Source organism: Hippopotamus amphibius, chromosome 4 (genome assembly GCF_030028045.1).
Source record: "Hippopotamus amphibius kiboko isolate mHipAmp2 chromosome 4, mHipAmp2.hap2, whole genome shotgun sequence".
In the NCBI taxonomy this organism is placed as follows: domain Eukaryota; kingdom Metazoa; phylum Chordata; class Mammalia; order Artiodactyla; family Hippopotamidae; genus Hippopotamus; species Hippopotamus amphibius.
In genome coordinates this window covers 98,657,531-98,684,745 of record NC_080189.1, presented here as the reverse complement: position 1 = coordinate 98,684,745, position 27,215 = coordinate 98,657,531, and the positions used below count along the sequence as shown (strand labels likewise).

Genomic DNA, 27,215 nt, shown 5'->3' with positions numbered 1-27,215 from the left:
GCCACCCAGCACCAGGTGTGGGTCCGCCCCACCCCATACTCTTCCAGGAACACAGGATACCAGAGCACCTCCTTCCAGCCTCTCCTGGCTACATCACTCAGGCACTGCTTGTTCACCGCTGGTGTGGCGGCTGCCATCCCCTCAATGTAAACCCTATGAGGGCAGAGGACTCTGTTCTATTCACTCCCGAGTCACCAGCACCTAGGACAGGGCCTGGCTCTTCCTGGCATTCTCAATATTTCTCAAATGAATGAATAAATGCCAGAGAAGTTACAAAGGCAATTTAGTACATAAAATAAAATAAAATAAAACAAAACAAAATAAATAAAATAAAATAAAATAATCAAAATAAAATAAAATAATGAGAATTACTCCTGTGTCTTTTTGTTTTTGTTTTTGTTTTTTTGCTGCGCTGTGCAGCACATGGGATCTTAGTTCCCTGACCGGGGATAGAAATTTCACCCCCTGCAGTGGAAGCACACAGCCTTAACCAATGGGCCACCAGAGAAGTCCCTACGCTTCGTCATTTAAAGTTTACCAGGAACACAAATTGGAAAAGAAGTAAAACTGAAAATACAACAGAGAAAAGACAGTCTCTTCAATAAGTGGTGCTGGGAAAACTGGACAGCTACCTGTAAAAGAATGAAATTAGAACACTACCTGACGCCATACACAAAAATAAACTCAAAATGGATTAAAGACCTAAATGTAAGACCAGACACTGTAAAACTCTTAGAGGGTCGACTCAAAAAATGCACAATGTGAGAGTTGTGGGTTGAGTTTATTTGGGGCAAAATGAGGACTGCAGCTCGGGAGACAGCATCCCAGATAGCTCTGAGAAACTGTTCCAAAGAGGCAGGAGGGAAGATTAGTATATATGTATTCTTGGTAAAGGAAGAGTACATGTAATCAAACACATTTTTTGTAGGGGGTTTCTGCTAGTCACAAGGAGCAGACGTCACCATGCAGGGATTTAGTGCTTTTCTAGATGTGAGGAGATGCAAGGGTCGGGCTCATAAAATCAGCTCCTGAAAACATCTAACTATCTAAAGACCTGTTCCACCCATTTTCCAAAGCACAGAGTGCCTCATTCCTGGTCTCCACCCTGAAATCCCTGCAGGGGATGTGGAAGGTCAGCAGCTGCAGCAGCACAGTGTGATTTGATCCTTGTAGAGGCAGATGGCAAGTGCCCAGGGCAAGTGTCAATTTATAGATGACAGAGGAAAACACAGGAAGAACACTCTTTGACATATCACAGCAAGATCTTTTATGACCCACCTCCTAGAGTAATGAAAATAAAAACAAAAATAAGCAAATGAGACCTAATTAAACTTAAAAGCTTTTGCACAGCAAAGGAAACCATAAACAAATGAAAAGACAACCCACAGAATCGGAGAAAATATTTGCAAACAAAGCAACAAAGGATTAATCTCCAAAATATACAAACAGCTCATGCAGCTCAATATAAAAAAAACAACCCAATCAAAACGTGGGTGGAAGACCTAAACAGACATTTCTCCAAAGACACACAGATGGCCAAGAGACACATGAAAAGATGCTCAATATCACTAATTATTAGAGAAATGCAAATCAAAATGAGGTATCACTTCATACTGGTCAGAACGGCCATCATCAAAAAATCTACAAACAATAAATGCTGGAGAGGGTGTAGAGAAAAGGGAATCCTCTTGCACTGTTGGTGGAAATGTAAATTGATACAGCCACTATGGAGAACAGTATGGAGGTTCCTTAAAAAACTAAGAACAGAACTACCATATGACCCAGCAATCCCACTGCTGGGCATATACCCTGAGAAAACCATAATCCAAAAAGACACACGTACCCCAATGTTCACTGCAGCACTCTTTACAACAGCCAGAACATGGAAACTACCTAAATGTCCATCGATGCATGAATGGATAAAGAAGATGTGGTACATATATATAATGGAATATCACTCAGCCATAAAAAGAAATGAAACTGGGTCATTTGTAGAGATGTGGATGGACCTAGAGTCTGTCATACAGAATGCAATAAGTCAGAAAGAATTTAACGCAAGTATGTGGAATCTAGAAAAATGGTACAGATGAACATATTTGCAGGACAGGAATAGAAATGCAGATGTAGAGAATGGACATGTGGACACAGGTGGGGAAGGGGAGAGTGGAATGAATTGGGAGATTAGATCTGACATATATACACTACCACGTGTAAAATGGATAGCTAGTGGGAACCTGCTGTATAGCACAGGGAGCTCAGCTTGATGCTCTGTGATGACCTAGATGGGTGGGATGGGATGGAGTGGGGGAGGGAGGCCCAAGAGCAAGGGGATGTATGCATACACATAGCTGATTCACTTCACTGTACAGCAGAAACTAACACAACACTGTAAAGCAATTATACTCCAGAAGTGGAAAATGTTTATATAGCTTGTGAATACTCCAATTTCTTCATAATTTTAATATAAAAATATCTTTGGGACTTCCCTGGTGGTCCAGTGGTTAAGAATCCGCCTTCCAATGCAGGGGACGTGGGTTTGATCCCTGGTCAGGGAACTAAGATCCCACATGCCTCAAGGAAACTAAGCCCATGTGCCACAACTACTGAGAGCATAAGCTCTACAGCCTGTGTGCCACAAGTAGAGAAGACCGCATTCTGCAACGAAGATCCCACATGCCACAACTAGGACCTGACATAGCCAAATAAATCAATACTTTAAAAAAATTTCTTTATGTGTTTTGTTTTTTGTTAATTTTAGACACAGCCATGGGATAAAGATTCACTTCGTATCACTTTACAATTATTTCCTTTCAAATAAAATATTTTGAAAAAAGCAGCCTAAAAAGGAGCCAGGTATCCAAAAATTATAAATTATTTACCTATGAAGTATTCTTGCACAAAAAGTTAACCCTAAATCTAACAAAGTCTCTTAAATGCTTTTCAACCATGTTTACACTTAAATTAAAAAACTGAAGTATAGTTGATTTACAATATTATATTAGTTTCAGGTATATAGCATAGTTATTCAATATTTCATGAATTATACTCCACTTAAAATTATTATATAATATTGGCTAGATTCCCTGTGTTGTATATTACATCCTTGTATCTTACTTATTTTATCCTCGTTGCACCTTAGACCTTAACTTGAGAGTATCCTTTGAAAAGAAAGAAACATTAATGAGTAATTTAGAACCTCAAAAAACCCTCAAATGCCTCCTTTTCTTTCTTTCTTTTTTTGGCTGTGCAGCTTGTGGCATCTTAGTTCCCCGACCAGGGACCAAACCCAGGCCCCCAGCAGTGAGAGCACAGAGTCTTAACCACTGGACCACCAGGGAATCGCTCAAGTGTCTCCTTTTGCCTCTCATTTAAAAATACAAGATGAATCCTGGATCCTCAAAGGAATGGCTGATTCCAGGACAGAAAATATACAAGATGAGCCTGGGATATCTTGTACCAGAAAACTAGAAAATGAGCAGACAAATGTGTCACGTCAGAAGAACACAGGAATCAATATAAAGGCATTTCCATTAGTCAAAGACTGGACAATTTGAGAATCAAAAAGAGAAACAAATTTATGGGACAGAAGTACCCTGAATATAGGCATTTCTGCTATAATGTAGAAGCAAAACAACAGTGTTCTGAAATTACACACTGAAAATAACTGGCTTTGTGGGGAGAACAGGGTTGGGGCTGTCAACTCAGTCTATTCAACCTTCCAACTAGAACTAAGAAAAACTGTGACAATCCTAACAAAACTTCAAACCCAATTTAAAATATCTGTTAAATTCTTATTAATTAAAGAAATACTGGGACTTCCCTGGTGGCGCAGTGGTTAAGAATCTGCCTGCCAGTGCAGGGGACACAGGTTCAAGCCCTCAGCTGGGAAGATCCCACAAGCCATGGAGCAACTAAGCCCATGAGCCACAACTACTGAGCCCACATGCCACAACTACTGAAGCCCATGTGCCTAGAGCCCATGCTCTGCAACAAGAGAAGCCACCGTAATGAGAAGCCCACGTACCATAACGAAGAGCAGCCCCCACAAGTAGAGAAAGCCTGCGTGCAGCAATGCAGACCCAACACAGCCAATAAATAAATAAATAAATATTTTTTAAAAAAAGAAAAGACATATCACAATAACTTTACAATGACGACAGCTTTAACAACAAAAAAGTAAAAAGCCATTTGATAGAAGAAGGTACAAGGAAGGGCTGAGGCTGCTGAGCTGAGGCTTGCCATGGAGGCAAGGACAACTACAGAACAAGCACCTTCAAGTCCTAGAGCAAACGGGCTAGAAGAAAGCATGGTGAGAGAGGATTATGTACAGTGAGAGAGTGCCATCTGTTGGTGGCCTGAAGTATTTGCCTGTATTAGCATATTTTGAATTCTGCTGCTACTACTTTTTTTTAAATATTTATTTTGGCTGCATGAGGTCTTAGTTGCTGCATGCGGGATCTTTAGTTGCGGCATGTGGGCTTCTTAGTTGTGACATGCATGCAGGATCTAGTTTCTGAACCAGGGGTCAAACCCAGGCCCCCTTGGAGTCTTACCCACTGGACCACCAGGAAAGTCCCTGCTGGTGTTACTTTTTGAGAAACGTTAACCTCTAGGAAAAAATCAATTATGAATCACGGTGATTTCTTTGCTATAGTGACATCATCCCCTTATTTATGAACCTTGTATGAGCTAACTCACATTATAGAAGAGATTATATATAACAAGCTCATAACCTCAAAAGAGAGAAAGTAAAGCAAAATCTTCATTTCATTAGTAGCTAAGTAGGACATCAGCATCTTATTCTGAAAATTAATAATATCCTATAAGAACTGTCATAGTAACCACCAAACAGCTCTGATAGAGGAAAGTTCTTTATAGATGATTCTAGCCTTTAAGCATGGAGGTGATAACAATTAGGAGACCACGATTTTACAAATCCTAATCAATTAGCTGCTCCAAGTAGTGCTCATTCATGATCAAGCCATTAGATAAAAGGCTGATGAGGACTTTTACAAAGGAGACACAGGCTGTAACCACCTAAACCCACTGTCCTATCTTAAGACCAACAGAAGCAGGATAACCTGCGTGCTTCCCAATATGAAGTACACATCACTACCTACAAAATATTCTTGTCTTAAAAGTTAAACTCAAATGTAACTCAGCACCTCAGAGCAGTGGTTTTCGATGCTGACTGGACATCAGAAACACCTGGGAAGCTTTTAAAACACCTATACACTTGCCTGGCTCCCACCTTTAATAAATTAAATCCACATCTCTTGAGGTAAGTCTCAGGCAGGCATCTTCGTTTTTCAAAATATACTTTTAAAACGATCCCTGAATGATACTAAATGTGCAACCAGGACTAAAAACTACTAATCCAGAGTTGAGGATATACATCACAGGATAAACAGCACAGAGCAGTCCTTCTCAAACTTTAATGTCAATTAATCCCCTGAGGATCTTATTAAATGCAGATTCTGATTCAACAGGTCTGGGGAGGGGCCAGAGAATCTGCTCCCAGATGATGCAAATATAACCAGTCCACTTTGAGAGAGAGGATATAGTAGAGAGAATACAGCTGTCCAACAGCAATTAAGAAGTCATGTAATTTAAAATTTTCTAGTAGCCATCTTAAAAAGAAGCAGATGAAATTAATTTTAATGGTGTACTTATTTAACCCAATACATTCCAAACATCATCATTTCAACATGTAGTTAATATAAAAAGTTATTAATGAGGTATTTTATGTTCTTTATTTCATACTATCCCGTGTGGATTTTACACTTAAAGCATCTTAGTTCAGACTAGCCACATTTCAAGCGCTCAACAGCCACACGTGGCTAATGGCTATGTACTGGGTGGCTAGGTAAGAACAAGGTAAATAAACCACAAGAAACCAATCCAGAATGCTGGACACTAGGAAAGTCTGCAAATAGACAATGACAGGAAAAGCAGAAGTGGGGAAAACTGCTCTAAATTAAGAGGCTTATGAGACATAACTATATGTAAAGCATGACTTTCAATCCTGATTTGAAAAAAATTAACTACAAAAGTTTTTTAAACAATTAGGGAAATTTTGTCTGAAAGCACATTCTATGATAAAGATAACTGTCCCTAATTTTGTCAAATGTGATTATGAAATTATGTGAGAAAGTATTCATAGTTTATAGAGGTGTATAATGAAGTATGTAGGAATCAAAGGGCATGATTTGCTTCAAAACTGTTCAGCACAAAGTGAAAAATAAAAAAGACAGAGAAAGCAAATGTGACAAATTCTTGGTAACTGTTCAGTCTAGGTGATGTGTAATCAGGGGTTTATTCTACAATTCTTTCTTCTGTGTACACTTGAAAATTTCTTATAAAAAATTAAAAATATAATAATAGCTTCAGAATTAAAATGCTAATTATGATTCTATAAATGTTAATTAAATGCTAAAGAATGGAAATAACTGAACAAAACAATATTTATATATTAATAGTGATGTGTTATTTATAAATTGTAATTTAGGGAGGCTTCCTTTTTTCATGTACTCAATGTTAAACATTTACCAAATAAAATGAGTCATTTCCCCATGAAATCTGTAGGGCAGTCCCAACTGTTGCAGGCCTCCGACCCAGATATAAGGACATCTGCTCTATAAGAGAATCTGCCAACAGTTTTAATCAAACATCATGACTAAAGGCAATGAAATGCCATTCATATCAAATGAGTACTCTTTCCTGTTGTAATATATAATTTCTTACTAATACCAAGAAAGTACAATAGATATGGTTTTACCTGACTATCTACCTGTACCTGGCCTTTTTCTCTTCTGGATGCATTCTCTTGACTTTTCCTCTTCTTATATGGATAACAGAGTATATAATATATATTAGCATGATTGTAATGTAATATTTTAATAACTGTTACCTGCCAAAAAAAAATATGACCAGGAACTGTCATGATTTGTCCATTATTAACTGGGCTATGATGACATCATTGCACTCTCCTGTTAGAATCCATACCACTCATCCTAAAATTTGTGAACCAGGATGCCATAGTATATTGACTTCAGGTTTGCAGGCCAACAGATCACATCATCACTACCCACCAAGAACTACACCAAACTGGCTGCTGAACTGTAAAAATGGCTTAGTTTTAGCAACACATGATTCTTCACTCTACTATTTAGACTCTTTGGTTCCTTCTCTAAAGGAGCCCTGTAAGTCATTTTACTATTCCTACTTTTCAAATCATGAATAGAAAAATTTCCTCAACTAGAAAAAACTCCTTATTACACATTTTATTGGTATTAAGCATGACAAGGCATTTAGCTTTTGCATACTGTTCTGAAGCTGTCTATTCTTGAGGTCTGCAATGAGTGTTTTGCAAAGTTTGTACAGAACTTCTACCTGAAGGTCTATCACAGATCTATGATATTATTATAAATAATCCAACTACCATTTTGAAACTAGATCTCAAAAGTGAACTTCTTGATACTCAGGGGTAATACAATCAAGTCCAAACTCACTGTCTGATCGGTAGCATTTGGGCATGATAAGGTAAGACATTTTAAACTCACTATTTATCCAAGTGAATTTATTAAGGAGATCTTAAAGTTTCGATAAGCCAAAGAGATTAATAATCTTGATTACCTTCTTGGTCCTAGCTGTATTAAACATGATACCACTTAATACCCATAATAATCCACAAGGTGAATATTACCTCAATTTTACAAATAAGGCAACAGAGACTCCAAGATATTAATTAAGATTAAGCTCATAATAGGCAAGGACAGAGCCAGTACCTGAACACAGTCCTGATTTGCAAGAAAGCTTTAGGATGCTCCGCTACCATGTCACACTGTGTACTCCACTGCCAAAACTACAAAATGTTCAGATTTTATGAGTATTCGAAGACATTATTAAAGTACATTTTAACAGTAATTCAAAAACAGAGCTAACCATTGAGAAATACACAAAAAGTTAAGTGACAAATTATTTAAATCACCCAGGAAGAGATAATCAACATAATGTAGAAGCAAATATTTCATATTTCATATTCCATTTAATGCTTCTTTTCTGACCTTTTCCTTTATACATTATAAATTTTAGTCTTCTCAAGGCCACTTTTATCTCCTCTGGATTAACAAAGGGAACTGCAGTGTCCAGCTTTGACTGCAGGCCTTCCTAACTGTTGGTAAAAAAAAAATCTCAGCAATATAGGAATGAAAAAATGTCCACTCTCTCCCTACAGTTTCAAAAACGCCCAGAGGTTATCTACACCTTAAATATGATTCTGATAACGTAGTAAATTGTAAACATTATGGAAGGCATGTATCTTACTCTTCTGTTAAGTATTTCTGTAATGGTTTTTGTACAAATGAATCCTGTAAGACACCAATTTACAACCCATCCAGAGACTGTAGCCACGTTATGTGAAGAAAAGTCTTCAACCTCTAAACTCGATAGTCTAATTCTCACCAGTGGCCTTAATTTTTATCTTTTGCTCTAGTAACTTAAAGAGATTAAAAATAATTGTAAGATTTCTTTGCAAATTCAGGAAGATCAACAACACGTCCATCATAGAAGTATGATAAAACTATAACTCGTAGATTCTTTCTCAAACTAAAAAGTTTGAGACTGTTTCCTTTAAATTAGAAGAAGTAAAATAAATGTGACATATTCAAATTTAATTCTTCAAATGAAAATATCTCTGTGATGAAATAAAAACTGATTACATGATTATTTTTAAGTTAAAAGCATTTAGACAAACTACCAGTATTATTTGCAAAAGGCAAATTATTTTCTTAATCTTTTAATTGTAAAGAAATAACCAGAAATCTCTATTGTTTGCTTCATAATATTTTTCTCCCTGCTTATAGTAGTGAGGGGCTATGGAAGGTATTAATCTGCCCCTCACTGACTGATACCCCATAGGACATACTCTCTTTAAAATATTAGAAAAATGTAAGAAACAATATATAAATATAACTCTTTTTATAAAGATACAAATTCCCAGAAAACATTAAATTTTTATGTTCCTTAATAAAACTTTTTACTTAAAAATCATTTTTTATATTTTCTTACTCTCAAAGTTCCTCCTTGCAAATTACATGTTAAGTACAAAAGGAACAACAATAACTACAGAGAAGAGAATAACACCTTAACCAAATGACTAAAATTAACATCACTAATAAAAGGCCAACAGACTTCATGGACCTCTGGATGTGATATCCTGAGGACACACTGCTTAAGTTGTAGTCCAGCTACAAACGGATAAGCTCATTCTAGTCACACGGAAAAGCAAACAAACTCAAATTGAGGGAAAGTCTGTAAAACTACTAGCCTGCATTCTCAGAAATATCAATTTCATGTGAGACAATCATTGAAAAACTATTCTAAGTTAGAAGTGACTGAAGAGACTGACAGCCAAATGCAAAATGTGGTCCTGATGTGGCTCCTGTACCAAAAACCCAAAAGCAATAAGAAACATTACTTGCATAACTGCTGAAAGTGAAATATGAGCTATAAGTCAAATGGAAGTATTTTATTGATTTAAATTTCTTAAAATGAGAGCTGAACTATGGGTATTTAAGATAATGTCATTGTTCTTAGGAAAAACACAATGAAGAACTAAGGGGTAAAGAGATATGATGTATGCAACCTCTCAGGCAGTTTCAAAAAATAACATGTTTGTATATACAAGGAGAGGGAGAGAACTGACATGAGGAAAATGCTAAAAATTGGAGAATCTAGGAAAGGGCATATGGGATACTATCCTTGCAACTTTTCTGAAAGTTTCAAATTATATCAAAATAAAAAAATTAAAAGTCATCTTTAAGATGAAGTAAAAATTAATATGAGAAGATTTTCACCATAAACAAGAAACTGACAGTGATAAGTTAAGGAGCTGTACCAGAACGTAGATCAATACACAGTTTTCTTCATCAAAAAAAGTCCTGCTATGAAAAAAAGTCAGCTCTACTAAACTGTGCTTAGTGACATTCTGGCACAACCGGGTAGCAAACAGTTTATATAGTGGCACTGTACTTTGAACAGTACAGTGTACTTTAGTTTTTTTGGTTTTGTTTTTGTTTTACAATTCTCACTTCTCTTTAATCACTGAGTTTCAGCTTTTACAAATAGCCTTAGAACAATTCAGGTAACTAAGGTTTTGGGGGGAGGGAAACAGTTCTTACTTGTACATGAAGAACTATTACATGCCCTATTTTTCTGTAAGTAACTCAACTGGCTGGATTAACAAACATTGTCACAGAAACACAGAATTTTTTTAAAGCCACAGATCACTGCATATATATTTACAAAATGCCATAAACAAACATGTATTTCTCCTTAATAGGAGAAGTACAGTGTACTTTGAATAGATGATCTTATATACCATCTTTCTGCAGTCAATCAATCACTAAATAACTACTTTAAAATTATGCATATGCATTTGGAATAATTCACACCAAGTTATCACAGTTAACTGGATAGAACAACCGAAGGTGATTTTTATTTTCTTCCCATATTTTGTAACGTTTCTACAGTGATCACGGATACTTTTATAAGAAAAAAGTAAACTTTTTAAAAAGAGTAAGTGAAAAACAACTAAATAGCAGGCAATCAGATTTCTTGGAACTTGAATCCTACACCACACGTGACATTCTTCTTAACTACATACTGCCAAAATTTTTCCAAAAGGACTCACTTACAGCTGATCTTGAAGCTCCACAATTATATATTCTAATTGTTCCTTCTCCAATTTATGAGCCAGATCAGAATCTTCAATCCTTTGTAGTAGTATTTTATTCTGAGCGACAGATTCAGTCAGCTGGTTCTCCCGAAGTCGTAAGAGTTCTTCAAGATAACCCTGGAAATACAGATCAGCAAGATACAGCAAGTGCAAAATTCTAATATGTATCTTGAAGATAAATGCTGAGTAGCTTAAATGTTATTCTTATCTATATTGTAATGAAACAATTTCCAAGCATCACTGAAGAAATAGTAAAAAAAGAATAATTGTTTTAATTGAATTAAAAATTTAACACATGTTCTCATTATTTAAAGCTCTTCTCTAAAGTTCAATAAAATATGTTTGTAATTTAAGGTAATACTTAGTTAAAAGATTATAATTTCTAAGCCCCACAACAGTGATAAACACTCTAAATGCCTTCTAGCTTCAAAATACAGACCTAATTACAGAAAGATCAATTAAAAAGCTGCCTCTATGTGATTATTTTTCAAAAGCAGTTATTAACATTTTAGCGTCAACAAATTAGTGGGAAGCAGTATAATGTCTAGGTTAGGACTGCAGGCTTAGGGATTGTCTCGTGTCATATTCTGTTCTACTACTTATAAAGTAAGTGCCCTACAGATGCAGAGAACAAACATATGGACACCAAGGAGGGAAAGCGGGGGGGGGGGGGGGGGGGGGGGCGGTGGTTGGGGTGGGATGAATTGGGAGACTGGGATTGCCATATATACATTACTAATAACAAAAAAAAATCAAGTTGTACACTTTAAATATATGCAGCTTATTGTATGTCAATAATATCTCAATAAAAGTTCTAAAAAAAAAAAAAGTGTCCTTGGGTAAATTACTTAATCTCTCTGTGCCTTAGTTTCATCATCTAAAAAATGGGAACAACAAGGGTACCTAGCTGGGAAGATTAAATGAATTAATACAGGTAAAGTGCTTAGAATACTATCTGGTACCCTGTATGCAACGTATAACTCCTAGCTATTATTATTAGCTGACACCTAATAGATATGACACTTCCTGGACAGATCCTCTCTTATCTTTTCACTCATTTACTGTTTCTCTGTCCTTTTGCTCTGCTTTCTGGGAGTGTTTGTTGAATTTATCCTCCAAATCCTTATACTATATTTCTGAACTTGGGAAATCTTATTTTTATTTTTTTTGGCTGTGCTGGGTCTTCACTGCTGCATGTGGGCTTTCTCTAGTTGTGGCGAGTGGGGTCTACTCTTTGTTGCAGTGCGCAGGCTTCTCAGTGCGGTGGCTTCTTTTGTTGAGGAGCACGGGCTCCAGGCGTGTGGGCTTCAGTAGTTGTGGCACATGGGCTTAGCTGCTCCACAGCATGTAAGATCTTCCCGGATCAGGGATCGAACCCACGTCCCCTGCATTGGCAGATGCATTCTTAAGCACTGTGCCACCAGGAAAGTCCAGAAATCTTATTTTTAATTTCCAATTTTTTTTCGTGTTTTCTGACTGTTCCCTTCTCATGGCATTCTATTCTTTTTAGATCAGTGTGCTTTCAATTCCTCTCAGGATATTAATAAGAATCTTTTTTTAAGTAATCTCCTATTCCATTTCTTATCCTTTTCATGTGCTATTAACAAACTGCTTTAGCTATTTTGGCTTCATGATACATGTTAATAGTAACTAACACTGCTCCTCTCATTGAACTTCTTTTTCAGATTTTTTTTCCTGACCATTCTCAAATATTTGTTTTTTTCCATAATAAAAATCTCAAAAATTAAAAATAAAGTTAATTTTTACAAATGAAATTTTATATGTATACATAGCTTAATGTAAACTATATAAATATGATTATTTATAAACAGCAGTAATTAAACAATACTTAAATACCCAGCACCTAGATCAATACTTTCAGAGCCCCTATAATGTCCTCCCTGATCACAGCCCCTGCCTCCTTTGCAAAGATAACAATATCCTGAGATTTGCGTTTATCATCCCCTTGCTTTTCCTTCTAGCGATACCACAAATGCATGTCATCTTAAACAATATATTGTTTAGTTTGGCTGGGTTTTATCTACATTTTATCTACACTGAAACTTGCTTTTTCATCTACAGTGATGAGTCTATCTATAGTTCGCTCATTCACTCTCAACAGTGGACAGTATTCTGTTGTACGAATACTGCAGCTTATTTATTCACTCTCCTAGCAATGGCCATTTGGATTTAGATTTTTCTTAATATAAACAGTATTACTATGAACAGTCAGTTATATGAAACCTGGTACACACATCTGAGAGCTTCTAGGAGACGTGACTATGAGTACAGTTGCTGGGCCATTGGCCACACACATCTCCACATTTATTAGAGACACCAAATTGTTCATACTACGGTTTTTATACTAATTACAACCCGTATTAATTCATGTGACTTTATACTAGTATCTAAGTTATACCAAAATCATAAAATTCACTGGAAAATATTTCTTCTTTTCCTATTCTCAAGAACACTCGGTATACAATAGGAATTACTGCCTTTTGAACATCTGGTAGCATCTATCTCAAAAACTAAACAAGTCTGGTGATTTTGGGGGGAGGAGGGAACAGATTTTAAACTACTTGTTTAATTTTTTCAATGATTATAGGTCTATTAACTTTGAGAAGTAATATTTATAAAAATTCTTCATCTAAGTTTTCTAAGGTACTGACATAAAACTGCTAAAATTATTCATTGATAATTATGGGGGGTCTCCACTGCATTTAGAGTTCTGCTGCCTTTTAATTCTTTTAATCTCTTTTAATTCTTAAAAGTGTCTGTGCCTTAACTTTTAAAAATTTAATTAGGTTGAGATTTGTCTACTTCATTAGTTTTTACAGATTAGTTTTTATAGCTTTTTGTTTTATTAATTCTGTACCTCTTTATTTCATTAATATCTGCTCTCACTTTTACTATTTTGCTTATTTTGAAATGGTTTGGTTGTTTTTGTTTACTTCTTGGATGCTTAGCTCTTTAATTTTCATTCTTTCTTTTCTAAGATAAGTAATTCTCCAAGTACTGCACAAGCTGCAACCTAGTACTAATAGTATGCATTGTTTTCATTCCTGTTCATTTCTATAAATTTATTTATTTATTTATTTATTGGCTGCTTGTTTTGCCTTCATTGCTGTGCATGGGCTTTCTCTATTTGTGACGGGCTACTCTTTGTTGTGGTGCACAGGCTTTTCATGGGGTGGTTTCTCTTGTTGTGGAGCACAGGCTCTAGGTGTGTGGGCTTCAGTAGTTATGGCATGTGGGCTCAGTAGTTGTGGCACACGGGCTTAGTCGCTCTGCAGCATGTGGGATCTTCCCAGACCTGGGATCAAACCCGTGTCCCCTGCATTGGCAGGCGGATTCTCAACCACTGCGCCACCAGTGAAGCCCCTCATTCCTGTTCATTTCTAAGCATTTCCTCATTTCTTTTCAACCCATAATTTAGAAGGCTTTATTTTTTTAAAATCCCCATTGGTGTACTTCAGGTGGTGGTAAACTTTTTCTATTGAATCTAACTTTATTGTATTGTGAACACTATTATATAATTTCTTTGGTATTTGTGGGCATTTGTTTTGTCACCTAGTATAGTCCATAAAAATTGAATAGCTGTCCTATGTGTGCTTGAAAGAATGTGTATTCTAATTGTTAGCATTAAACATATTTTAAATCATTCTTACTAGTTGTGCTGTTCAAGTTCATTACATCCTTACCAATTTTTTGTTTGTTTAATCTGTAATTATTAGGATGTTAAAAATTTCTACTATAATTATGGGTCTATCTATTTCTCCTGGATATTCTATTAATTTCTATTTCAAATTTTTCATGGCTACATTGTTAAATACATGTAAATTCAGCACTGTTATACATTCCTGGTGAATTGTTCTTTTTTAAAAAGGCAATGTTTTTCTTTACTCTTAATAATGCTTTTTGCTTTAATGTCTATCTTGAATGATACTGATACAGAATTATTTTGGTTAGTATTTGCCTACTCTTTTTTTTTTTTTTAATATATTTATTTATTTGTTTTATTGGCTGTGTTGGATCTTTTTTGCTGTGCGCGGGCTTTCTTTTTAGTTGCAGTGAGCAGGGGCTACTCTTCGTTGTGGTGTGCAGGCTCCTTATTGCTGTGGCTTCTCATTGTGGAGCACAGGCTCTAGGCACGTGGGCTTCAGTAGTTGCAGCACATGGGCTCAACAGTTGTGGCTCATGGGCTCTAAAGCACAGACTCAATAGTTGTGGCACACGGGCTTAGTTGCTCCGCAGCATGTGGGATCATCCTGGAGCAGGGATTGAACCTGTGTCCCTTGCATTGGCAGGCAGATTCTCAACTACTGCGCCACCTAGGAAGCCCCTGCCTACTTATTTTTATCCTTCTAATTTTAACCTTTTTGTGTCACTATTTTATGTATGCCTTTTACAGAGAGCATACAACTAAAATTTATGATTTAAAAAATAAATTTAAGAGTTTGCTCTTTCTTAATTTTAAAATTATTATTACTATTTTTTGGCCTCACCATGAGGCTTGTGGGATCTTAGTTCCCTGACCAGGGGTTGAACCCAGGCCCTCAGTAGTGAGAGCACAGAATCCTAACCACTGGACAGCCAGGGAATTCCTAAGAGTTTGACTTAGGGAAGTTCACACCATTTACTTTTTTTTTTTTTTTTAACAATGTGATATTTTTTTCTTATTAGTCATCTATTTTATACATATTAATGTATATATGGCAATCCCAATCTCCCTAACATCATTTACTTTTATGGTGATGTTGACTCTTTTGGTTATATTGAGATTTATTTCTACCACTTTATTTTGTGTTTTCTTTATAGCATTCTTATTTTTTTCTCATTTGCTCTTTTCTATTGTATTAATCAATTTTCCTTATTCTTTTCTTATTATTAGTTTAAAAGCTAAATATTCTATTTCTTTTAACCACAACTTTGGAAACAGACATACACATTAAAAAATATGTCTACACTTCTTTGCTCTAATACAAAGACCTCAAAAGGCTTCAGCTTCAATAACCCTCTTTCACTCTTTCTGATACTATTAGATAGTGTTTTAGTTCCATTTTACTTTCCAGGGTGGGCTCAAGTCAGAACTACTTGTTAAGCTTCAGTTTTAACAACTTAATTTTATAATTCAGTTGCTGAAACTCTGCTATTACTAAAATTTAAATTACGTAAACTTACAATTAAGTAAATTATATTTAAAAACAAGGAAATAACTACTCAAAATCCATCACTTCCCAAGTATTTTACTATATTTTACTATCTGTGCTCTTTAAGTCATTTATATTTACTGTGTCTGTCTGGTAGAAAAACTATATAATGGTGTGCTACTGTGCATCTCCTCCTCATTCTGCATTCAGTGACATCAAATTGATAGTTTTAAGCTGGCCATGATGGGAGTATTTACCCCAGAGAAATCAGCAAATGCTACAAATCAGGGCTCATCTATTTTCTCTGCAAAGCCAGCTGCTAAGCATATTCCAGAACATCACTGCCACCCCCTGTTGGTCATTAATATTGCTGTTGCTGTTTCATGTAGTCAAGGTTTATTCACCAATTTCTGTGCTTACTCTGCCATTCTGCATCTCATTCCTGCCTTCTAGGTTCGGTTTCCATCCTGAATGACAGTGGGCCTAGATTTGCTGCTCCCCTGTTGGTACTGAAAGTACCACAAGTACCTAGGTTACAGGAACGGCCCCTCACCCCCACCCCAGGAGTCTGCAGCGACTTTAACTCATGACTTGGTCCACTTGTTTTTAGGCCCTTTCCTGTTTACAGTCCATAGTGAGCTTGTATTCTCTGAGAGAGCAGCTCTGTATGAAACTTTTTCAAAATTTTATTCTACTCAGCATTTTCAGATTTTTGCAGTGTAAAAGCTTTCAGTTACCTTAGTCTGACTTCTTGTTGGTAGCTGGTACCAGAATTCTTCTTTAGCAGGGTATTAAAGTTTTCTTCATATAGATTACACACATTTTTGTAGCTGTTATAAACGGGACCTTTTTCTTTATATTTCCTAACTAGCAGCTGTTTGTGTACAGGAAATTTCTTCATATTTGTAAATTTCCTTTCTAACAATTTTCCTCAGTGTATTTTTTATTGTTCTAATATTTCTATTGATAATTCCATTGGGCTTTCCCTATATAGGTCATCTATGAATAATGATAATTTGAAAGGAAGGGTAGAAAGGGAAACAAATAATATAGTGAAAAAGAAGAGGTTACAACTCAAGATGATAGCCTTTATATTTGATTCTGTTATGTACTCCACCTTGCCTACTACAGTGCTTAACACACAAGAGCTGCTAAAACACCTAATTTTTAAAAAAAGAGTGAGGCACACATAGAGAATTTCTTAGGCAATCACTGCATTTTCACAAAACAGATAGTCTTTTATAAAATTAATCATAGAAATGTATAAATGAAACTGCATACAGAAGAATAAATGGCTTATTCTTATATTAAAACATAAAATCAGAAAAAGTTTAACAAACAAAAGCCTCTCCTAAAACTGGGCCTGATTTTTAATTAAGAGGGGACAATCCAAGAACAGAAAGCAGGTAGCAATAGGTAAATACTTCTATGCAGCTAAAAGATCTTTTGATAGTGACAGTCTAAAGGCAGTAACTAGGGCCACATTAAATGACTTTTGACAACTGATAAATACCTTCTGCTCCAGGGTTAGTTGATACTTTTGTTTAACTCTCTTACACTTGTTGAACCAACTATTCTCATCCATGATGAAAGGAGGCCCGACGTTCTCTGGAGTGCTGCTTTCACTACCACTGCTTCCCAAAGTCCTCAGCTCTTCCTCATCACTGCTGATACTATCAGAACTGAGAAGATCAAAAGTTTTTAAAAAAATAAAGTTCATACTATGTTCCACTTTGATTTTTTAGAAATACTTCTGTATTTGCAAGTTAGTAGTGAGCAAGCTCCAAAATATTCAGCACTAACTATACAATAATACTGATACTACCATCAAGCCTAGAAATGCTACAGAAATTCAAATGAGGTTTACACATCTAAGGCATTAACACAAAAACTGTGAGAATGTCTTGAGGAGAGAGAAAAGACTTCCAAAGAAGAGAAAACCAGAAACTCCAATGTGCTGAGAAGAGCTTTTCTAGCTCGTTCTTTTCACTGTCCCACGCAGATCACTGCCTGTCCCATCTCCACTGTCAGGCAGAAAATAGCACCACCAGTGTGCTGCCCGTGGGGTATAATATCAGGGAATGCCCAAGATCAGCTTGGCTTTGACAAAGAGAAGATAACAAGAGGTTCAGAAAAACTAGTTACACCTAAACATTTTCTACTGGCGGAAGAAGGAAAGGCAGAGGTGAAGCAGAGAAAATATCCATTACAATCCATATCTAAAATTCCTTATGAAACCAGTATGGTAGAGAAATACAGAATCAGGTGGGGAAAATAGTAGGAGAGAAACTATATAATGGAGAGGAGAGTGTGCTAAGATAATCATCTAGTTTAGACAAAAAAATACTTTAAAAGGGACAGGGAAAATAAATTTTACAATATAAGAAATGATATTAACATTTAAGAAACAGCATAAAAATAGTCTGTATAACCTTCAAGGTATACAAAGAAACTATCAAACAGAGGAGCAAAATGAGAAAATACAATAAATTTTTAAAACAAAAAATAAGATGGAGAATAAGCACTAATACAAAAGAAAGTACAAAAATTCTTAAATGGGTTAAACTCAACAACCACAAGTCAGATGCTCTAGTTTGATTAAGACAAATAAGGGCCGACAATAACTTGTCTACAAGATACACATGAATACAGAAAAATTAAAATTAAAAAGATGGAAACACACCTAGAAAATATGAGCCAAAGGAATTCCAGGTCAGGAATTATAATTTTGTGAGTTAATATATATATAATGGTAGAAAATATGATAAGGATCAAAGAAAAATATTATGTTTTTTATCCTCCACAATCTGTGTTTGCAATTATTGGGCTCCTGAGTCAGGTCCAGACATGCTGCAGATTTGAATCAGAGACCTCTGCATAAAAGTGCAACCAAGGAGATGTTCCCAGTTGATGATCTCGGAAACAAACCAATATGCAAACACACACCAAATGAAATTTGCCTGTCACATTTGTGGCTTTGGGTGGCTTGGAGAAAAAAAGCAGTGGCTGATAATAAGGTTCCAGCTTTGGGACTTCCCTGGTGGTGCAGTGGTTAAGAATCTGCCTGCCAATGCAGGGGACATGGGTTCGAGCCCTGGTCTTTGGTTGCTGCAGAGCAACCCAGCCTGTGTGCCACAACTACTGAAGCCCGCGTGCCGCTAGAGCCCGTGCCCCACAACAAGAGAAGTCACCGCAATGAGAAGCCCATGCACCACAAAAAAGAGCAGCCCCTGCTCGCCGCAACTAGAGAAAGCCCACATGCAGCAATGAAGACGCAATGAAGCGAATAAATAAATAAATAAATATAAAGTTCCAGCTTTGAAAAACAAATAGAGCTTTTAAAAGATGTTGATATTAAAAATTAAATGAATTAGCTAAAAAGCAGAAAAAATTGAAGTAGAGAATTAGTAAAATGTATGGTAGATATGAAGAAATCAAAACATTTATTAAAGCTTTTCAAAATGCTAAGAAAAAAATAACTGCTACACTAGGTTATCATGTACAGCAAAATTATCCTTCCAGAAAGATGGCAATATAAGCATATTTTCAGAAAACTAAAACTTGAGGGATGTTATCAACAAATTCTCACTAAAAGAACTTCCTAATGATTGTAATTCAGGAAAAAGGAAAATGGTACAAGAAGGAACACTAAGCAAAGAAAATAGTTAACTTATGGATAAACCTAAACAAATAGTGAGAGTATAAAACACTAACAATAATGCCTAGTATATGGAGTTTTAAATATATCAAGGACAGACCTAAAATTCTGGACGGTAATAGTGTATGTCAAGAATTAAATGATTAGAGTTAAAAGAACACAAGGTCCTCATTTATCTGGATAAGTGGAAAAGATATTAAATTTAGCCTTCATTAAGGTTTAAATATGCATAGTAAAGCTAACGGAGTACCAGTAAGAGTAGTATGTAAATTATAAACTAGCAGAAGAATAAAATGGGGGGAATGGAAAAGTCAATCCAAAAAAGAAAAGAAGGAGGAGAAAAAGAAGGAGATGAAGAAGACAGAACGAGCAGAAAAAGTAGGACAAATAGAAAGTAAAAAAGCAATACAGTGGATATCATTCCAAAAATATCAGTAAATACCCTAAGCACCTCAGTTAAAAGATAAAGCCCATTAGACTAGAGTTTTTAAACTCAAGTTAAGTACTATTTTAAAAGATATATTTAAAAACATAAGGGCACAGAAAGGTTAAAAGAACTCTATTTCATAAATTCTTACTGTATATTTTTTCACATATTAACACATCTGAAATCATGTTACAACTTAAAACTGACATATTAAATGGAAGATATGCCATATTAAATATGGTAAAAAAAAAAAAGACTAGAAAAATACTAACCTAAAGAAAACTGGTTAGATTCCATTAATATCAGACAAAATAAACTTCAAGAAATTAAAAAAAATTACTACATATTTATGGCTACTACATATTGATCCTTTGTCATTACATCAGGATAAATTAAGAATTCTAAAATTGTATGCATCTGACAAGTTAGTTTAAAAAATATGCAGTAAAAATTAAAAATACCACAAGGAAAACTCAACAAATTGAATTTCATAGTGAAGAATTTACTACATCATTTCAATAATTAAAAAGATTAGAAAAGGATAAATGAGAAAGGATATAAAATACTGTATTGGAACAACACCATTAACAAGCATAATGTAATGAATACTGGACCCAATCACTGGAATACCATTGATTCTAGACCATTTCTCAACAAATTTCAAAGAACTATTATTATGTAGACCACATTCACTAATCACAACAATAACAAAGGCACTGAAAATATTTGAAAATTAAAAACTTTACTCCAAGTAACCTTTGGTCAAAAAATTATAGTGGAGGGCTTCCTAGGTGGCAAAGTGGTTAAGAATCTGCCTGCCAATGCAGGGGACATGGGTTCGATCCCTGCTCCAGGAAGATCCCACATGCCGCAGAGCAACTAAGCCCGTGTGCCACAACTATTGAGCCTGTGCTTTAGAGCCCGTGAACCACAACTATTGAGCCCATGTGCTGCAACTACCGAAGCCCACACACCTAGAGCCCATGCTCCACAACAAGAGAAGCCACGGCAATGAGCAGCCTGTGCACCGCAATGAAGAGCAGCCCCCACTTGCCGCAACCGAAGAAAGCCCACGCACAGCAAAAAAAGACCCAACACAGCCAATTAAATAAATTAATTAATTAAAAAATTATAGTGGAAACTGTACTTTAAACAACTAAAATAAAAACTAATGTATCAAACTTTTAGGATGTGGCTAAAGTAGTACTTCAAGGGATGTTTATAAGCCTTATTTACTCATAAGAAAAGAAGTAAATTTAAATATCGAGAAAGAAAAGATCATAAAAGCTCTCAACAAACTGGGTATAGAGGGGAACATACTTCAACATAATATAGGCTGTGTATGTTGAGCCCACAGCTAACACCATATTCAGTGCTGTCAAGCTGAAAGCTTTTCTTCTAAGATCAGGAATAAGACAAGAGTGACCACTCTCACCACTTACATTCAACATAGTATTGGACGTCCTAACCAGAGAGCAATTAGGCAAGAAAAAGAAATGAAAGGAGTACAGTCAAAAGAGGAAGAAATAAAACTGTCACTCTATTCACATATGATATGATATTATACATAAAAAAACCCTAAAGACTCCACCAAAAAACTGTTAGAATAAATAAATTCAGTAAAGTTGCAGGATTACAATATCAACACACAAAAATCAGCTGTATTTCTATACACTAATAATCAACTGTCAGAAAGAGAAATTGAGAACAATCCTATTTGCAGTTGCATCAAAAAGAATAAAATACCTATGAATAAATTTAACTAAGAAGATGGAAGATCTGAACACTAAAAACTATAAGATGTTGATGAAAAAAAATAAAGACACAAATAAATGGAAAGACATTTTGTGCTCATGAATTGAAAGAATTAATATTGTTAAAATGTCCATACTACCTAAATCAATGTACAGATTTAATGCAATGCCTACAAAAATTCCAATGCGTTTTTCACAGAAACTGAACAAACAATTCTAAAATTTGTATGGAACCACAAAATATCCCCAATAGCCAAAGCAATTTGGAGGAAGAAGAACAAAACTGGAGGCATCGCACTTTCTGCTTTCAAAATATATTACAAATCGACAGTAATCAAAACAGTACAGGACTTCCTAGGTGGCGCAGTGGGTAAGAATCCACCTGCCAATGCAGGGGACATGGGTTTGAGACCCGCCCCAGGAAGACATCACATGCCATAGAGCAACTAAGCCTGTGCGCCACAACTATTGAACCTGCACTCTAGAGCCTGTGAGTCACAACTATTGAGCCCATGTGCTGCAACTACTGAAGCCCACACACCTAGAGCCTGTGCTCTGCAACAAGAAAGGCCACCGCAATGAGAAGCCCACGCACCACAACGAAGAGTAGCCCCCGCTCGCCGCCAACTAGAGAAAGCCCATGTGCAGCAACGAAGACCCAACACAGCCAATAAATAAATAAATAAATAAATTAATTAATTAAAAAGACAGCAACAACAACAAAAAACAGTACAGTACTGGCATAAATACAGATACATGTTGGGTTGGCCACAAATTTTGTTCAGTTTTTTCCGTAAGATGGCTCTAGTAGCACTTAGTTGTCTTTAACTTTATTCAGAACAATTTTGTTAGATTGTATGTTACAGCTATCACATCAGCGTGCATTTAAAAAAAGACATCAAATTTGGTAAATTTTTGTGTAACCATTTTAATATTGAAGCTGGAAGGAAAAAAGCAACATTTTCAGCATATTATGCGTTATTATTTCAAGAAAGGCAAAAACGCAACTGAAATGCAAAAAAAGATTTGTGCAGTGTGTGGAGAAGTTGCTGTAACTGATCGGACATGTCAAAAGTGGTCTGCAAAGTGTCGCGCTCGAGATTTCTCACTGGACAAGGCGCCAAGGGCAGGTAGACCAGCTGAAGTTGATATCAATCAAATCAGGACATTAATTGAGAACAATCAACACGGTACCAAGCAGGAGATAGCTGACATACTCAAAATATCCAAATCAAGCGCTGAAAATCATTTGCACCAGCCTGGTTATGTTAATCACTTTGATGTTTGGGTTCCACATAAGTTAAGTGAAAAAAACCTTCTTGACTATTTCCACATGCGATTCTCTACTTAAACGTAATGAAAATGTTTCGCTTTTAAAACAAATTGTGACGTGGAAGGGATGGTTGGGCAAGTGAAATGAACCACCACCAATGACACCAAAGGCTGGTCTCCATCCAAAGAAGGTCACGTTGTGTATATGGTGGGATTGGAACGCAGTCCTCTATTATAAGCTCCTTTCGGAAAACCAAAGGATTAATTCCGATAAGTACTGCTCCCAACTAGACCAACTGGAAGCAACACTTGATGAAAAGCATCCAGAATTCATCAGCAGAAAACACAGAATCTTCTATCAAGATAACGCAAAACCGCATGTTTCTTTGATGACCGGGAAAAACTGTTACAGCTTGGCTGGGAAGTTCTAATTCATGTGCCATATTCACCAGACATTGCACCTTTGGATTTCCATTTGTTTCAGTCTTTACAAAATTCTCTTAATGGAAAAAATTTCAAATTTCTGGAAGACAGTAAAAGGCACCTGGAACAGTTCTTTGCTCAAAAAGATAAAAAGTTTCGTGAAGATGGAATTACGAAGTTGCCTGAAAAATGGCAGAAGGTAGTGGAACAAAAGGGTGAATATGTTGTTCAATGGTGAAATGAAAAATATGTCTTTTATTTTTACTTAAAAACTGAAGGCACTTTTTGGCCAACCCAATAGATTAATGGAACAGAACAGAGAGCCCAGAAATAAACCCATGTATATATGGTCAATTAATTTATGATAAAGAAGCTGAGAATATACAATGGGGAAAGACAGTTTTTCCAATAAGTGGTGCTGAGAAAACTGGTTAGCCACATGCAAAAGAATGAAACTGGACCCTTATCTTCTACGATATATGAAAATTTTCATACCATATATGAAAATCAATTCTAAATTGATTAGAGTCTTGAATGCAAGACCTGAAACTGTAAAAATCCTAGGCGAAAACATAGGGGGGGTAAGCTCCTTGACATCAATCTTGACAATGATTTTTGGATTTGACACACACACACAAAAAAAAGCAAAAACAAAAGTGGGGCTACATCAAAGTAAAATGCTCTGCACTGCAAAGGAAACCAGCAACAAAATGAAAAGGCAAGCCACTAAATGGGAAGAAATATTTGCAAATCATATATCTGATGAGGTGTTAATATCCAAAATATATAGAGAACTCAACTCAACAGCAGAAAAACATAAACAATGTGATTGAAAAATAAGCACAGGACTTCCCTGGTGGTCCAGTGGTTAAGAATCTGCCTTCCAATGCAGGGGATGCAGCTTCAGTCCCTGGTCAGGGAACTAAGACCCCAATATGCCAAGGGGTATTTAAGTCCACGTGCCACAGCTACTGAGCCGGTGAGCTCTAGAGCCTGAGCACCACAACTAGAGAGCTTGCCTGCTGCAACTACTGAGCCAGTGCACCGCAACTAAAGAGAAGCCTGCGAGCCACAACAGAGCCCACTCGCTGCAACAAAAGACCCCGCATGCCACAACTAAGACCTGACACAGACAAATAAATAAAAAAAAAATAAAATTAAATAAAATGTAAAAAAAAAAATAAGCAGGGGCATGGAATAGACATTTTCCCAAAAAAGACATACAAATGGCCAACAGGTACATGAAAAGGTGCTCAACATCACTTATCATCAGGGAAATCAAAATCAAAATCACAAGATATCACCTCACATCTGTCAGAATGGCTATCAACTTAAAAAAAATCTATCATCAAAAAGATGAGATAAGTGTTGACAAGGATGTGGAGAAAAGGGAACCCTGTGCACTGCTATGGGAGTATCACTTGATACAGTCATTATGGAAAACAGTACGGAGGTTCAGTTCCTCAAAAAAACTGAAAATAGAACTACTGTATGATCCTGCAATCCCAATTCCAGGTATATATCAAAAGGAAATGAAAACAGAATCCTGAAGAGATATCTGTACTCCCATGTTTATCGCAGCATAAGTAATAGAAATGTGGACACAACCTAAGTGCCCATCAACAGACGAATGGATAAAGATGATGTGGTGTATACACAGACACAATGGGATACTGTTCAGCCACAAGAGGTTAAGGAATCCTGCCATTTGTGACAACATGGATGGATCTTGAGGGGATTATGCTAAGTGAGATAAGCCAGACAGAGAAAGGCAAATATTGAAGGTATCAGTTACATGTGGAATCTTTAAAAAAAAAAAAAGTCAAACTCATAGAGAGTAGAAAAGTGGTTCCCGGGAGTTGGGGAAAGAACAGGGAGAGGCTGGTAAAAGGGTACAAATTTTCAGCTGTAAGATTAATAGTCTGAGGATCTAGTGTAAAACACGGTGATTATAGTTGATAACACTGTATTGTATAACTGAAATTTGTTAAGAGAGTAGAATTAAATGTTTTCACACACACACATAAAAAGATAAATATGTGAGGTGATGGATATGTTAATTAATGAGATGGGGGAAATCCACAAGGTATACATTATCAAAATACGGCATCAAATCACCACATTGTACACTTTAAATATTTTAGAATTTTACCTGTTAATGATACGTCAAAAAAGCTGATTTTACAAGAGTAAGAAAAGATCATCACGAACCCAAAGAAGGTAAAAGAAACAAAATAATATAGGTAAAAACAGAAATTAATGAACCAGATGGCAAAGGTACAAGAGAGGATCAACAGAGACAAACAAACACTTAAAGACACTAACCAAATTAATAAAGCTTTGGCAAGGATGATTAAAAAAAGAGAAAAAAATAAAAGTTACAATAACAAAAAGCAAAAGGTAATATAACTAGAGATAAACAGATTTAAAAGATATTAAAAGAAGTTCTCTGGGGATTTCCCTGGTGATCCAGTGGATAAGACTCTGAGCTCCCAATGCGGGGGTGGGGGGCGGCCCAGGTTCAATCCCGGTCGGGGAACTAGATCCCACACGCAAGCCCCAACTAAGAAGTCTGCATGCTGCAGTTAAGACCTGGTGCTGCATACATGCATGCATGAACATTTTTTTAAAAAAGAAATTCTCTGAACATCATGAAATAAAATTCTGAAAATGTTAACAAAATATAATTTATCAAAACTGAATTGAAAATAGAAACTGGAAAGATCATAAATACGTTTTAAAAACATCCAAGAGCAAAAAGGGAGAATTGTTATAAGGAAGTCCTTGTAAGGACAAGGAAGAAAATTAATACTAACTACAGTGATCCAAGGAACTGTATAAACACTTCATATACATTACCCCATTGATCCTCATGATAACCCCGTGAGGTACTGCTGTACTATTTAATAGGTTCACTTAGCAAAGGAAGAAAATGAGAATAAGAGATAAGCAGTTGCTTGAGGTTACACCAGTAAGGGGAAATGGTACCATTATTTTTGGTAGAATGTTCAGTGAAGGCTTCATTACTAAAATGGTATTAAGCTGAGTTTTAGAGAAGATGAGGAAACTAGCCATGCAAATATCTCTGAGAGATTGTACTCCTGGTAGAGAGAATAGGAAGATGCACTGGTGTGTCCGGTGTGCTCAAGGAATAAGAAGATGGCCAGTGTCACTGAAGCACAGTGAGTAAGAGGGCAGGGAGTATGGGGACATGAGGTCAGAGAGGTACTAGAGGCCAGATGAACTAAGGAATTTGTTTCTCACTTTGAGTCACAAGGAAAGAAACTACTGCAAAGTTCTGAGCGGAGGAATGAAATGATTTGACTTGTATTTCAAAAGGATCATGCTGGCTGCTCTATGGAGAATAAATTACATGAGTCAGAGGTGGAGCATGAAGACTCTTGCAAATCTCCAGGTTTAAATATAGAAGGTGACAGTGGTTGTGCAAAAATATCTGCTGATGGATCATATGTGGATTATGGAAGAGAGAATTCAACAATGACTCCAAAGTTTTTGAGCATAAGCAACTGGAATGCTAGAACTACCATTCTTGGAATGGCAAAGACTAACGGAAGAAAAGTTTTTTTTTGCGGGGGGTGGGGCGGTGGGATTAGGAGTTCATTATTGTACATGTTATATCTGAGGTGCTTATTACACATCCAAATGGAGGTGTTAAGTTGGCAGCTGGAGGTATGAGTCCAGAGTTTAGAGCAGTGTTCCAGGTGGAAGTATACATCTGGGAAAGAGCAGCATATACATAGTATTTAAAGCGTGAAACTACTTAGTGAGT

At 36.2% G+C, this 27,215-nt stretch overlaps 1 protein-coding gene across 4 annotated transcripts in view; it reads right to left on the bottom strand.

Moving 5' to 3' along the window:
• The window catches only part of RUNDC3B (RUN domain containing 3B), a 144,120-nt gene that overhangs the window by 40,945 nt on the left and 75,960 nt on the right, over positions 1-27,215 (bottom strand). For all 4 annotated transcript variants that reach the window (XM_057733682.1, XM_057733683.1, XM_057733680.1 and 1 more), the window contains 2 exons: positions 17,405-17,573; positions 10,698-10,855 (listed from right to left, as the gene is read on the bottom strand). In XM_057733682.1, the coding sequence (XP_057589665.1) occupies positions 10,698-10,855; positions 17,405-17,573 (327 nt within the window). The remainder of the gene's footprint in view (positions 1-10,697; positions 10,856-17,404; positions 17,574-27,215) is intronic.